The sequence below is a fragment of the Lissotriton vulgaris genome, chromosome 10 (assembly GCF_964263255.1).
Source record: "Lissotriton vulgaris chromosome 10, aLisVul1.2, whole genome shotgun sequence".
NCBI lineage: Eukaryota > Metazoa > Chordata > Amphibia > Caudata > Salamandridae > Lissotriton > Lissotriton vulgaris.
In genome coordinates, this window is record NC_141698.1 from 186,759,175 (window position 1) to 186,773,990 (window position 14,816).

A 14,816-nucleotide genomic window follows, 5' to 3' on the forward strand; every position below is an offset into this window, starting at 1 on the left:
ATTTCCTAGAGTTTCTGCCCACTTTAAGACCTGTACCAAATCCATTATTAAGATGAGCAATGAAAATTGCTCTTCAAGGCTTCTTTGCTTACATTATGTCAGTATTGAATATTGCAAGCATACTCAGGCAATGAAACTCAAACTCCTAGAGAGACTGAGCTAAAAAGACTCCAGTCTGGACTGAATGTCTTAGCCTGACACGCGTCTTCTGCTAGTTCGTCAGATCTACATTCTCTTCCAGGGGATCCTCATCAATAGTCATAAGCACTGAATATTCCCGCCCATGTGCGGGACCCCGGAAACAATATAAAAATATATATGTAAAAACACATATATCTCGCTTCCCATATATGTACATACATATATTATTTTTCTCACACCAATGCAGCTCCAAAACTGAGGCTAAAACAATGTAAACACATGTACATGTACTGCAATTAGTAAGGAAACAAAAAACACATTAGGTCAAATTTCCCTTGAACTTTGTGTTTTAATGAGTAAATCCACTCATAAATCCTGAAAATTGCTTATAAATAGACATTATTAGCCCTCAGGCTGCATTGTAAAACAATAGCATAAAAAATGAAACCATTTTCAACAAAAAACTGGACCGTGCCTTTAAGGCAGCCCTGACCCCAGGCTTCCCATCATGCCTCAGGGGTGACAGTTAGGTCAGTTGTTCTTTCCGGCTCCTTCAGTCAGGACCCTGGTGAAACAGCTCCCTTTCTTTTTGACTTTTTGTCAAAAAATATTCTTGTTAATCTACAATTTTTGCTTTCACTCGACGTCTTTTAGACCTAGGGTGCTACTACTACCTTTTTTAGGCTTAAAAAAGGTGTTTTTTCTGTCAAAATGCCTTCCCTCTTTGACAAACGCCCTTCATGTGGAAGGAAGATGGCCAAGACTGAGACACATTCAGTGTGTATCCTGTGCCTACCAGACTCTCATTCTTCGAAAACCTGTGAACACTGCCAGGTTTTAACATCCAGAACTCTCAAAGACCGAGAGAGAATTCGAGTTTATGGGCTTTCTGAGAGAGGAAGATCTCCCAAGAAGCAGAAAAGTCTGAGGGCGCCTTCGGCGTCGAAGAAGCAGTCGACAGCGACGAAGAAGACGTCTTCAGCGTCGATATCCAAGGTACCTCCGCTACAGACAGCGTCTAGGGGTAGGGCGCCGTCGAAGCAGAAGAGCTCGACGGCGAGTCAACTGACGTCGAAGCAGCATCGTCATGCTTTGACGTCGAGGCATTCTCCATCGACGCCTGGCCACCGGCGTTCGGTGTCGAGACAACCTCCGTCGACGACTAGTCATGGTCGTTCGGCGTCGAGGGAGCCTCTGCCGACACATCGTCCATCGACGTCCAAGCAGCCCACGTCAACGCCCCGTCAATGGCGTTCGACGTCGAGGCAGCCTCCGTCGCATCCAGACAAGCGGCACTCGACGTCGAGGCACCCTCCGTCGCCGCCAGAGCACCGGCGGTCTGCGCTGAAGCAGCCTCTGTCGTCATCTAACAGGCATCCTTCAACGGCGAGACGCTCTATGTCGAAGGACAGTCATCGACACTCGAGGTCGGCGTCGAGGAGATCACGGTCGACGTCGAGCGAGCGTCTATCTGCTCGGCGCTCGGCCTCGAAACAGCCACCGTCGATGGATCAGCGGAGATCCAGGGAGCGGGGCGACTCGCAGCCAGTGCACATCTCTCCTACAAGATCACAGGAGAGGTCGCATGAGAGGCAGGTGGTGCATGAGATGGAGAGTCAACCATTGGACCAGTCTCAAGTCCTAAGGTCTCAACTGGGTTCCCCAGGATCAGCATCGGCTGCAGAGGTGGAGCAATCGCCATTACAGGATCCTCCCGCCAAGAGAAGGAGGGTCTCGGAAGAGAGAGGTCGGTCGAGGTCTTCTTCTAGACGGTCTCTAGTGAGCCTATCCTCATCCTCCTCGGCATCTCGAAGTGGCAGATCCTCGGATGGGGAAAACAGCTATTCGGATAGGGAGAGGTCAAAGTCCCCTGCAAGGTCGCAGCAGGATCAAGCGGATCAGCCTCCTCCACGTTCACGTTCGCCAGTGAAGGATCGCACCCTGTTAGTCTTTCCCCAAGGTGGTATAGACCTCTTCACCACTGGGCCAAGGACAAGGAGACGGCGGATCGGTTGAGGGCGTATCGAGATCAAACCTCCCGCCGCAAAGAACGGTCTCGTTCTAGAGGGCATTCAAGTAAGAGAAGATCTAGTCACAGGGAGCGATCTTGTTCTAGAACGCGCTCAAGTAGAAGAAGATCTAGGTCCAGGCGGACTCATAGCTCTTCAAGTTCATCGAGGACCCGATCTCACAGGAATTACTCTCCAACCCTAACGAACAGTCCACGCTCGAATATCTCCAACTGAGGATATTTTCTCGTTCCAAGACATCTTGGGCAGGGGAGCTCTGAAGCTAGGAGTGCCTATGATTGCTCAGCAGATCAAGACGACGGTCATCTTCGAAACCCTGCAGCACAGAACGGCACCCAAACCCTTATTGCCTTTGGTCCCGGGTATAATGGATCCGGTGAATGAGGTCTTCCTGACTCCGGCGACGGTGAAGTCAGTCCCAGCGAGGATTCTCAAGAAATATCGCCCTCCTGAAGAGGATCCTCTGTTCCTCAAGTCCGATCCACCGCCAGATTCAGTTATCATTGCGGCGGCTAAAAAATCCAATGCGGTGGCCTCCTCGTCCACGGTACCGCCGGATAAGGACAGCAAGTTACAAGACTCATGGGGGAGAAGAGTATGTAACACCTCAGCTTCTTTCCTCAAGGTCTCCAATGCGGAAGCTCTGTTGGGCAGATATGATAGATCTCTGTGAGACTCGCTTCAGAGGTTTTCTGCAAAACTTCCTCAGGAAGATAGAAAGGACTTCGAGGAGATTCTGATGGAGGGCAGTCAAGTCTCCAATCAGATTATAGGGGCGGCGGCAGATGGAGCAACACTGGCTGCGCATGGTTATGCGCATGGAATCACAGCGAGGAGATCCTCGTGGTTGCGCCTAACAGCATTGAAACCCGAAGCTCAAGCCAGAATACTAAATCTTCCTTTTTCAGGCACATCTCTCTTTGGGGCGAGTGCTGATGAGGAGATGCAACGGATGAAAACTGAGTTAGACACCCTTAAGGCCGTGGGGCTTGAAAAGAAAAAGGAATTCCGGAAGAAGTTCCGTTCTGACAACAAGGGCTCTTCAAAGCAGAGGGTTCAAACACCTCACTGGCAGAAGGGCCAGAACCAGCAAGGCCAACAAAAGTCGCAATATAAAGGCAAGCGCAATTCCAAAGGAAACTGAAATCAGCGCCAAGGAAACAACTTCAATAAGCCTCAGCAGAAGTAATGAGTCTTCACTTCCCCCAGCGCCGTTGTCAACTCCAGTGGGGGGAAGCATTGCACATCACAGGACAGAGTGGCTGGCCATTACAAAAGACCAATGGGTTTTGTCTACGCTGCAGAATGGGTACTGTCTTCGTTTCCATCGTCTACCTCCATCCGTTCCTCCGATGTCAACGTCAAACCACCAGCTACAAATGTTGAAGAAAGAAGTAGCGACACTCCTCGAAAAATCAGCCATCGAGAGGGTGCCGGTGGCTCAAAGAGGGAAAGGAGTATATTCGAGGTATTTTCTGGTCAGAAAAAAGGGCCAAAAGGCGGAATACAGGCCCATTCTGGACTTGAGAACACTCAATCTACATGTCAGAAAAGAAAAGTTTCGCATGTTGGCGCTTCACCAAATATATCCACATCTCAGGAAGGGGGATTGGCTGTGTTCGATGGACCTTCAAGATGCGTACTTTCATGTCCCGATACGGCCCGATCACAGGAGATTCCTTCGATTCCGGGTGGGGACCTCCCACTACCAGTTCAAAGTCCTACCGTTTGGGTTGAAGTCGGCCCCCAGGGTGTTCATGAAGTGTGTCGCAGTGGTGGCGGCAGCTCTACGCCGCAGGGGGGTCTTCGTATACCCATACTTAGACGATTGGCTGTTGAAAGGTCCAACTCCAGACAATGTAAGGAATCAATTCCAGACATGCATAGAACTGTCAGCGTCTAGGCCTGCATGTCAACTACAGCAAGTCTGTCTCCCAACCCACTCAGAAAATTCACTTCCTAGGAGCTCTGCGAGACTCCGAGGTAGGAAAAGTGTTTCCTTCGGAGGAGAGACAGTTTTCGATAACGCTCCAGTGCCAGCACGTTCTTCGCAACAGGACTCAGAAAGTGCAAAAGATAGCATCCCTCTTAAGGTCGATGGCTTCATGCATCTTCTTAGTACCGAATGCCAGACTTCGGATGCGTCCTCTTCAGCAGGATCTGGAGGACAAATGGGACCAGCAATCAGATCGCTGGGACGATCAGATCACTTTGTCGGAGGTAGCTCGATCTTCCATCCCGTGGTGGACAAAGAAGCAGAACATGCAGGTGGGAGTTCTCTTCCATCAACCTCCTCCTGCACAAACGATCATCACAGACGCGTCTTTGCAAGGCTGGGGGGCGCACATGGGGCCTCTCCAAGTGCAGGGTCTGTGGTCGTCCAAAGAAAGCACCACATCAACTTGCTAGAATTGAGAGCAGTCCACCTGGCTCTCAAAGCGTTCCTTCCCTCGCTTCAGGAGGATGTGGTTCTAGTACAAACGGACAACACCACCACGATGTACTATTTGAACAAGCAGGGAGGAACACGCTCAAGGACTCTATCACTGGAAGCTCAGTGCATCTGGCATTGGCTTCTGGCTCGCAAGTTGTCTGTTCAAGCAGTCCACCTCCCAGGAGAGCAGAACGTGAGGGCGGACACACTAAGTCGGCACTTCGAAGACAGAGAGGACTGGGTTCTCAACGATAAAGTGCTAGAAGACATTTTCCAGTCTTGGGGTCGTCCTTCCATAGATCTCTTTGCGGACGACGTAAACCGCAAATGCCCAATCTTCGCCTCAAGGTTCTACTGACCAGGAACTAGAGGGAATGCTCTTTTGATCGACTGGTCAGGGGAATTTGTGTACGCCTTTCCACCCCTTCCGCTGATCTCTAAGGTGGTGAGCAAGCTGAGCCACTCGTGCACAACAATGATCCTGATTGCCCCCGACTGGCCGAAGCAATGGTGGTACACGGACCTACTTCACCTGTCAGTGTCTCCTCACAAGAGGCTTCCATGCAGGCCGGACCTGTTATCGAAGATGAACGGGAGGATTCACCATCCCAACCTTCCGTCACTGAACTTGGCAGCATGGCTCCTGAGGTCATTCAGTACGGCCATCTAGGACTGCCACAAGACTGCATGTCCATTCTGAAAGAAGCACGACGTCCTTCCACAAGACATTCTTACGCATGCAAGTGGAAGAGGTTCTATATGTGGTACATGCAGAATGGTCACAATCGGTGAAGAGTCAGGAAGAAGCAGTTCTTCCATACTTGTTGTACCTGGCTAAAGGAGGGTTGAAGTTTAACTCCATTAAGGTGCATTTAGCCGCTATAACTGCTTATAGGCGATCACCTTCACAAACCTCTTTTTTCCAGTTGCCAGCAGTAAAAGATTTCCTGCAGGGTCTGAAAAAGGTGTACCCTTTAGTACGTCCTCCTTCTCCTCCCTGAGAGCTGAACCTAGTACTATCAAAGTTGATGGGCCCTCCTTTTGAGCCCATTTATAAAGCTACTTTACAGCATATTACCTGGACAGCTGCTTTTTTGGTAGCGATTACGTCAGCCCGTAGGGTGAGCGAGATTCAGGCCCCCTGTACCAAGGAACTATATACAGTGTTTCATTTGAATAGAGTAGTGCTGAGAACGCACCGTTCTTTCCTGCCGAAAGTGGTGTCAGATTTTCATGTCAATCAGTCGATCTCTCTGCCCACTTTCTTTTCCAATCCCTCTACGCCAGCTGAGAGGGCTTTACACTCTTTGGACCTGAAAAGGGTTTTAAAGTTCTATCTGGACAGGTCCAAGTCTATTCGGCATTCTGATCAGTTATTTATTAACTATGGATCGATCGGAACTGATCATGTAGCATCGAAACGTTCCATTTCCAGGTGGATCGTCTCGTGTATCAAGCTTGCTTACCAATTGGCACAAAAAACCTCTGGGGTTTACCCCTAGAGCGCATTCCACTAGAGGTAGAGCTGCCACGGCAGCTTACCTACAGAATGTACCCATGTCTGAGATTTGTAAAGCGGCAACCTGGAGGTCTGTCCATACATTTACCAGACATTACTGTCTAGATTCGGACACGAGAGCAGATACCCAGGTGGGCCAGGCCTCCCTGAGGAATCTGTTTAGCAGCTGAGTTATTGGCTGTTATGATATATTTGGGTCATGTACTTCTCATTTACCTGCAGGTGGTTGATGGGCTTGCTATTCTATTCAGTGCTTATGACTATTGATGAGGATCCCCTGGTAGAGAAGGATTAGTTACTTACCTGTAATCCTAGTTCTCTTCCAGGGGTATCCTCATCAAAGTCATAAGCAACCCACCCGGCTCCCCAGGTAAATGAGATTCGGTACTATTGCAATCTTATGGTTGAGCCCTGTTTTCAGGGTTATGCAAAGAACAACTGACCTAACTGTCACCCCTGAGGCATGATGGGAAGCCTGGGATCAGGGCTGCCTTAAAGGCACGGTGCCAGTTTTTTGTTGAAAATGGTTTCATTTTCTATGCTATTGTTTTACAATGCAGCCTGAGGGCTAACCATTTCTATTTATAAGCAATTTTCAGGATTTATGAGTGGTTTTACTCATTAAAACACAAAGTTCAAGGGAAATTTGACCTTATGTGTTTTTTTTTTCCTTACTAATTGCAGTACATGTACATGTGTTTACATTGTTTTAGCCTCAGTTTTGGAGCTGCATTGGTGTGAGAAAAATAATATATGTATGTACATATATGGGGAGCGAGATATATGTGTTTTTACATATATATTTTTATATTGTTTCCGGGGTCCCGCACATGGGCGGGAATATTCAGTGCTTATGACTTTGATGAGGATACCCCTGGAAGAGAACTAGGATTACAGGTAAATAACTTATCCTTTCTGCCAGACCGTAATAGTGGAAATAAGAAGCTTAAGCCTTCTTTCCAGAGAACCCCAAGTGTTGTCATATTGAGCATGTAATAAATGATTTGTTAGACCATAATTCAGCTTCTTCAGTAGCTGAACACCTTCGTAGGTGCTTCTCTGGGAAATTGATTAATAGTATTTAAATTAAGAAGTTGCCAAACCCATGTTTGACCTTTTGGCTTTTTGGGAGACTTGTTGTTTGACATATAAAAAAAAAGGCAGCTAAGCTTCATTTCCTCTCACACATCTTTTATTTAGTTTCCCATTGGTTTTCAAGCACTTTTCTTATAAAAAACCTTGTTGGTACAACCAGTGATGGTTTTCAAGATCTTTAGTTGTTAAATCAACCTTTTTAGAGGCTGGCATGGTGGCTGGGTGAGTTTTCATGCAACAGGCTAGAATCTATTATCACAATCTAATATCCCTGATCTTGAGATCCTGACCTCTGAAGTCCTACATTATTAGACACATAGACCTTCCTCCACATTTTATGTAGAAAACAAAAGTGAAGAGACTATCCAAGATAAAATTTAATGTGCAAGTGGAAGAGATTCTGCAACAGGAAATTGTTCTGCCAGGCCATGCGCTTTTGTAAGGTGAAGCCGAGCACATCAGCAATTTAAAGAGTAGCTGTACCACACAAAACAAGACTGAGTGAGGAATAGCTGAATACTAGTGTGGACAAGAGCAGTTGATTGTGGGTTCTGCGGATCCACCAGAAACTTGCAAACAGCCTAATTTGCCTGCTTTGACTTGAATGAGTCATGGGCACTAAAGGAGAGAATCCCAGCACTGGTGAAGTGTGCCCAATCAGAGCCACCCATGGGCCCTACCACTGAAGCTGTGGTGTTTGTCAATGTATGCCCAAACGGTCTGCAGTAGTAACAAATGCTGACCTGCATCACTTGTTTTTGTGCCTGAAATGACTCCACATAGCTGTGGCACTTTCCCACTTGTGTCTGAGCGGTATGCTCCTTAGAAAAAACCTCAGATGCTGTTGCACTCACCCAATTGTGGCGAAAGGGCCTAGACTGTGGCTAGCTCTTGGTACTTTTGAACTGTGTGCGTACACACTACTGTGCAGGAAGTGAAAGCTACTACTCTGAGAAACTTGCAAGTGTGCTGAAGCAACGCAGTGGCAGCCAGTGTTACTATTCCTAAAAGCCCAGATCTGATCCAGCCGCGGCTTTACAAAAGCACCTCAAAGCAACCCCTTCCCCAACCCTGAACTGGAACCTGAGCATCAGCACCATATTTCAGGGAGGCCCAAACGACTTGCCCCCATATTCCATCCGGAAGAAGGAAGCCTGATTGTGAACGTAGAGCCCAAGTGCAATCCACGCCTGCCTGCTAGAAGCAGAACTGCCGGCTGGATTGAATTCAGCCAGCAAACCTACTCCCAACCGGAGGAGGAGTAAGGACTTAAGAGCGGAATGTCGATGTCAACGCAAGAATCAGGGAGGGAGAATAAGACCTATTACTTCCAAATACTGACAAACAAGAGGGAAAAGGGCTGCATTTGCACTACTGCCCACCAGAGCAACTCCAGAGTAAAGTGGGGAAGGTGTAAGAAGACTGTGATAAAGGGGACAGGCTTAACCGAGATTAACAGCCTTACGCACATAACACAGACATTTGAGACCTTTTTTTGTGTTTGTTTGCGGTATTGCGTTTTTGTGGTGTAATAAACTAATTTTCCTTTTATTGAGAAAAACACTGGCTTAGTCAATAATATTAATGTGTTGTGGAGTGTCTCCCGTTTCCCAGACCCTACAAACTGGCAGGTGGTTATGTCTTTCCAGGAAAAACAGTGTGCTGAAAGAATGCGACAAGACTACAAAGCTAGTTATGGCCATTAAAAAATGTATGTTTAAAGTGATGTAGACTAGGTATGAAGGTTTTGACCTAGTTGTACTCCTTGTTGCTATTTTTTATTCATCCTACCGTCCTAGATCCACCCCACTTTTTCAGCAGCAATCAGACTCCCTTTCAGTACTGAACAAGAGAGCGGCAGAGCCAAGATGCCGCCGAGCATTTGAGCGCTATACAAAACCAAAAATCAAATATCACTTAATGCTACAGTGACAAATAGAAGTAGAAATTGTCTTGTTGGCTGGAGGGGGGGGATGACGGGAGATATTTGAGGTAAAAATGCAAATGACAAGCCTGAATATATGTTTTAGTTTGATTGTTGCAAAATTGATGTGGCTTTTTCACTGTATATTCTTTTCAACAGAGTATGGGCTCCCAAGATGACGACTCTGGAAACAAACCGTCCAGCTATTCTTAACCACAACACTGCACTGTCTCCTGGACATTTGTGGCTCATCAGGACTGGAACCCCTGCCCGAAGTCCTCCGAAGAGAAAGGAGACTCTTGCTTGGACATTTAATTAAAATCAACAAATATTTATGAAGTCTTCGCCATAGCTGTGTACCTTCCAAAATATTCAGCTACGACCAGAAAATAAAATGCAAAAATAAAATCTGTGGTGGATTTAACTGCAGTTATTGTCATTAAATACCTTGACTTTCATTATAAGCGGCTTATTGGTATTCAAATAATGACCATTAATTACTTTTGTCTGTCAGCCTGGAAAAGGTATTTTCTCATACTGCTCAAATTCTTTTTTTAAAACTACTTGATAATATGAACACCATGAACATTTGAGTTGGGTTCTAAGCATTCTTGATGTCCTAGGTTTGTTTACCTCTGGATGAATAGCTAGTTCATAAGTAATATTTGAATTGGTGGTCCAGATTAAGAATTATGTATGAATTATGGGCTAAATTAAACCTCCGGCCAAATACTTCAGCACAAAAAGCAATAAAATTAAAGTTAAAACAAAAAAATGTCCTGATAATGGTGCAGTTGGGATATCTTTTGAAAACTCATTTATATGATATACAAATCCCATTTTGTTAATTTCGATTACCTTAAGGTATAATATGTGTTTTAATGCCTGGGCAGAATACCGACTTGTGTTTTCTGTATGTGTATGAGCTGATAGTCAACATTGTCTCTTTTGAGCTCAAGTTGCACCCACAATTTTAATCCAAATAGCCAGAAGTTGTTTTTACCACTACCCCTTTTGGCTGTTGAGATCAATTTCTTCAAATTGTGGTATATTCATGGCTGCATTTTTCTGTATCCCGCACACAGTGGTTTAGACTATTTGTAAGTATTCCTCCCATCACCTTAGTGTGTTTTTTGTAATGCCCCAAGTGGCTATGGGAATACCCAGGCATTTGTCCCATGTTCGCTGTGCCACTGGTACCAAGCTATGTCTTTGTAACTAAGTCAGAATCTGTGTAGGTGTGCTCAACAGGGAGTGTGGAACAGACTGCTCCCATGAGGAGCAGGGCCCAGTACTGAATTTCGTAAGTGGGGCCAGTGTCTGCAGTGGCACAGCTGGTTAAAAACAATGGGTTGGAATACTTACCAGAGCGACCAACAGTGTTTTACAATATTCGCAAGCATTCCCCCATCCCCTTTTTTGTGTTCAGTACATTTTTATGTATACCATGAATTTTGTAAACTTGCAATGTAATGCTTCAAAGTAAAAAAGTTGTACCAGGTCACTGATCATGAGCCTCTCCGAGTCGGTTGTAACAAATACTTTTTTACTCAGAAGCCCTGTTCATATTAGTTCTGTATAGTTTTTAATGTTTCCTGAAATTCTCACACAATTAGGTTTTTGGTCATCCAACAAATAATACTAAACTGAAGGTAAAGAAATATATGCTCGAGGCATGTGTGGCTGCAGATGCACATGCTATGCATACTTCTGCCATCTAGTGTTGGGCCAGGATGCGTGCAGGTTTTTTTTCCATCGAAGAAGTCTTTCAAGTCACGAGGTACTGTGACTCCTCCTCTTGCTTGTAATTCTCATAGTCATCAACACCATTGTTAGATTGTTTTCTTTCCGCCATCTGGCTGTGTGCTCCAGTTCGACACAGTCTCTGTGTTTTCTTAGGTCTACACAGGCTCCTTCCCTCCATTTGTATTGTTTCTCGATTGCATTTCTCTTCATTGTGGGTCAACAACTCCAGTTTCCTCAGGGTGACTCTTGGTCGATCTCGGCCCCACATGGGCCATCACCCTTCGGGGTCTCCTTTCGTCTCTTGACTGCATTCCCCCCTGCAACCATGCCTCCACAGTGATGGAACAGACACCATTCTGCTACTGTCCTCGCTGCCATACAAATTTCCCTTAAACCGATCTCCATCAGGTCTGTAATTTGGTCTGTCTCCCGAACTCAACAAGGCTGCTTGCGGCGCCTGCTGCTCCTTCTATTCTAAGAAAACCCTCTGCAGCTGTCTGGCTTGACATCTCAAGATGCCACGTAGTAGCGCAGACGACACCCCCGACCCCTTCGTCCCAGAGGACATCAAGGGAACACCCCCCCCCCCCCCCCCCCAACTGTCAGGTGGAGATGAGGAAGCTTTCTCTCCTGACAACAGCTCCGGCTTAGAGCTGTAGATCGAGGATCTTCCACCAGCACAGCCAGCTTGAGTACCATTCTCCAGTATTGATCTTTCATGGATTCACCTGCTTGAATCATTCCCGGTCTTCAAAGTGGGAGTCCCACAGTACCATAATAAAGCAGTTTGTCACTATATTTGGCGACCATGGTAATGAAAAATCACGTAGATAGCCCATCTGTTCTTTTTTAGTAAAAGGACCAAACTTCAAACCTTAACCATTCGGGCGCTAGCACCCTCTAGTTCTATCAGAAGAGAGGCAGATTCCTTCAGATTTTCACTGCACATCATGTGTGAAAGGAGTCTCCCTGAACTCTGCTCAGTTTTCTACTTTCAAATCTATTTCTACTTTTCCTGCAATGTCTGATACAATGAAGAAAGCAGTATTCCGACCCTGTAAGACCTGCAAAAAGAACAGGGTATATGTAGATGACCCACATAAGGACTGTCTATACTGCCTCTACCCCCAACATAAGGCAAAGTAGTGTAAAATGTGTTGCACTTTTTCCCACCAAAACCTTGGACAGACAGGGGAGGTTTCTTCAGTGGCTTCAGAAGTAAAAAACTCAGAGATCATCTTCTGAAGAGGACAGTGATACCTCAGCAAGGTCTCACAAAAGATACAGTTCCCAGGACCAAGGAATCTCTGAAAAAAGCAGAAAGCCCATAAGACATCCCACCACAGAGAATCTCTGAAGAAGGAGAAATGAGGCAGCATTATTTGATTAAAAAATACAAGGCTCCAGAAGATTCTCCCTCCTGCCTCTCAGTACATCCCAAACCAGAGTCGGTCATAACACAGGTGGCGCAACTCTGCTCTAAGAATCCTTCAACTCATATCTATGCCACCAGATAAAGAGGGCAGGTGGCTAGACAACATAGGTAAGAGGTTCTCTGCCATGTCTGCTATCACGGTGCGTGTGGCCAATTCACTAGCAATCCTGGGCAGCTATGATAGGCAGATGTGGTCCAACATTGGGGACCTCATTCACCTAGTGCCTGAAGAAAGAAATTCTGAGGTAAGCGAATTGCTACAAGAGGGTGAGCGCATTTTAGCCAGGAGCATAGACTTCACAATGGACATAGCATCCACTGGTTTTCTCCAACTAACCGGTGCAGCAGTTTTAAGGCAACAGGGCTGGCTAAAAGCAACAACTTTCAGACTAGTATTTCCATTTAAAAACTCTTAATATAGCCTACGATGAGGAGTCACTGTTTGGGAAGCGCATAGATGATGCTGTATTGGCCATCAAAACAGACAACGACCCGACCAGGTCACTTGGTACACTTCAATTCAGGAAGATGCCTTTTCGAGGAGCATTTGGAAGAGGTTTTTCAACCTACTGAGAAGAATACAAATGCTCCCAACAGTATCGGCCCTTTCACTCTCAAATCAGAGCTCCTTATCAACATCGACCATACCGCCCATGGCCACACATACAAAACAAGGACCTCGAAGGAAGAACGCCCTCAGAGTCGAGACACAGCTCGTAAACAGTGACCTAAATCAGGGATCGGCTACTTCCACTTCCTCCCATCCTCTGGGTGCGAACATTACCAAGGCCTCTGGGCCCAGATCACCTCAAACAGATGGGTATTGGATCTCGTCACCTATGGCCATACCCTGGAGTTTATCCAAAGACACCCAACAATCCGCCAAGGGGAGCGTACCCCCTCATTTTCAGTTACTCAAGAAAGAAGCCCTCATTATGCTTGCCAAGGGAGCAATCGAAATAGTTCCTTTTCTACCAGAAGGGTATGGGTTTTTACTCCTGTTTTTCTTAATCAAGATGAAATCAGGGGACTGGAGACCCATTATAGACCTCAGGAAGTTGAATAAATTATTGCGGAAACGATCTATCTGTATGGTTTCTCTCCGACATCCTGCATCCCCTAAACCAAGGAGATTCTATGACAACTCTGGACCTACAGGATGCATACTCCCATATTCCCACTCATCCCAAACACCACAAATATCTTTGCTTTACCATAGCTAGTACCATTACCAATTCAGAGTCCTCCCATTCGGCCTCAAGTCAGCTCCCCGCATTTTTACCAAATGCCTTGTTCCAGCATCATTCATACTTAGAAAGCAAGGTCACCCGGTATTTCCCCATCGGGACGACTGGCTGCTAAAAGCTCCAACACCATCACAAACGTCCAAAGCCATGAAAACTTGCCTCACTCTTTCGCAAGCTGGGTCTCTGTCAACCATCAAAAACTACTCAAACAGGATGCTGTTTCTAGGCTTCAACGTCGATACAATCTGAAACGAAGATTTTCTCTCGCAGTTAGGTCAACAAAGACTAGCACATCTGGCAATCAAACTTTCCAGAAGAAAGTCCTTTTCAGTACGCTTGTACAGGTCGATGATGGGAATGTCTTCCACTAAATCTGGTCCCTCTTGCATGCCTGAAAATGAGACCATTACAAGAGTAACTTCAAAGCAATGAGTCCAGCCAGAGGGGTCCTTCGACGTCCTCCTCAACATCACCCTAAGGATGGTGGAGACACTAGAGTGGTGGTGTCCGATCTCCAATCTCTCCAAGGGCCTGATTTCTTTTTGTTGTTGCCACAAATACCGGACTTCATCATAACTACAGATCCTTCCATGGACGGCTGGGGCGGTCATCTCCAAGTCCTACAAATCCAAGGAAAGTGGTTGGTGCTTAAGAAAACAATTCATATCCACCTCCTTGAACTGAAAGCTATCTTTCTCACCTTGCAAGCGTTCCTACCAAGGATAGCAGGGTCATCCATGCTGGTACGTACAGACACTGACCAGCATGCATTATGTCTATTAGCAAGGGGGCACAAGATCGCTAGCACTCTCCCAGGAAGCCCAAAATCTCTGGAGCTGGCTCACAACTTACAACATTTCTCTGAGAGCCGAGCACGTATCCAGCACAAGTAACACCTAGGCGGACACACTCCAGCCAAGGGCTGATGTCTTGAGTGGGAATGGAATCAGTCAGAACCGAACAAAATAGTCTCATTATGTGGACAGCGAGCACTGGATCTTTTCGCTACCAACAAGAACACCAAATGCCAATTCGACGTCAGTTGGTACTTGCTCCCCAGGTCGTGGGGGAATGACCTTTTGATCAGATGGTCCAGGATCTATGCATAATCTTTTCCCTTCCTTCCCACTAATACTGAAGGTTCTCAACAAAAGAAAAGTGGAATGCTGTAGCCTCATCTTGACTGCTCCCAAGTGACCCAGACAACACTGGTTCAGGGAGCTTCCCCTGCTGTTGGAGTCCAAT

General features: G+C 46.3%; 1 protein-coding gene across 1 annotated transcript in view; it reads left to right on the forward strand.

Moving 5' to 3' along the window:
* The window catches only part of COPS3 (COP9 signalosome subunit 3), a 142,582-nt gene extending 133,015 nt beyond the window's left edge, over nt 1-9,567 (forward strand). Inside the window, exon 12 of the mRNA XM_086940858.1 lies at nt 9,303-9,567. Within this exon, the coding sequence (XP_086796984.1) occupies nt 9,303-9,356 (54 nt within the window). The 3' untranslated portion in view covers nt 9,357-9,567. The remainder of the gene's footprint in view (nt 1-9,302) is intronic.
* The last annotated feature ends 5,249 nt before the right edge of the window (nt 9,568-14,816 follow it).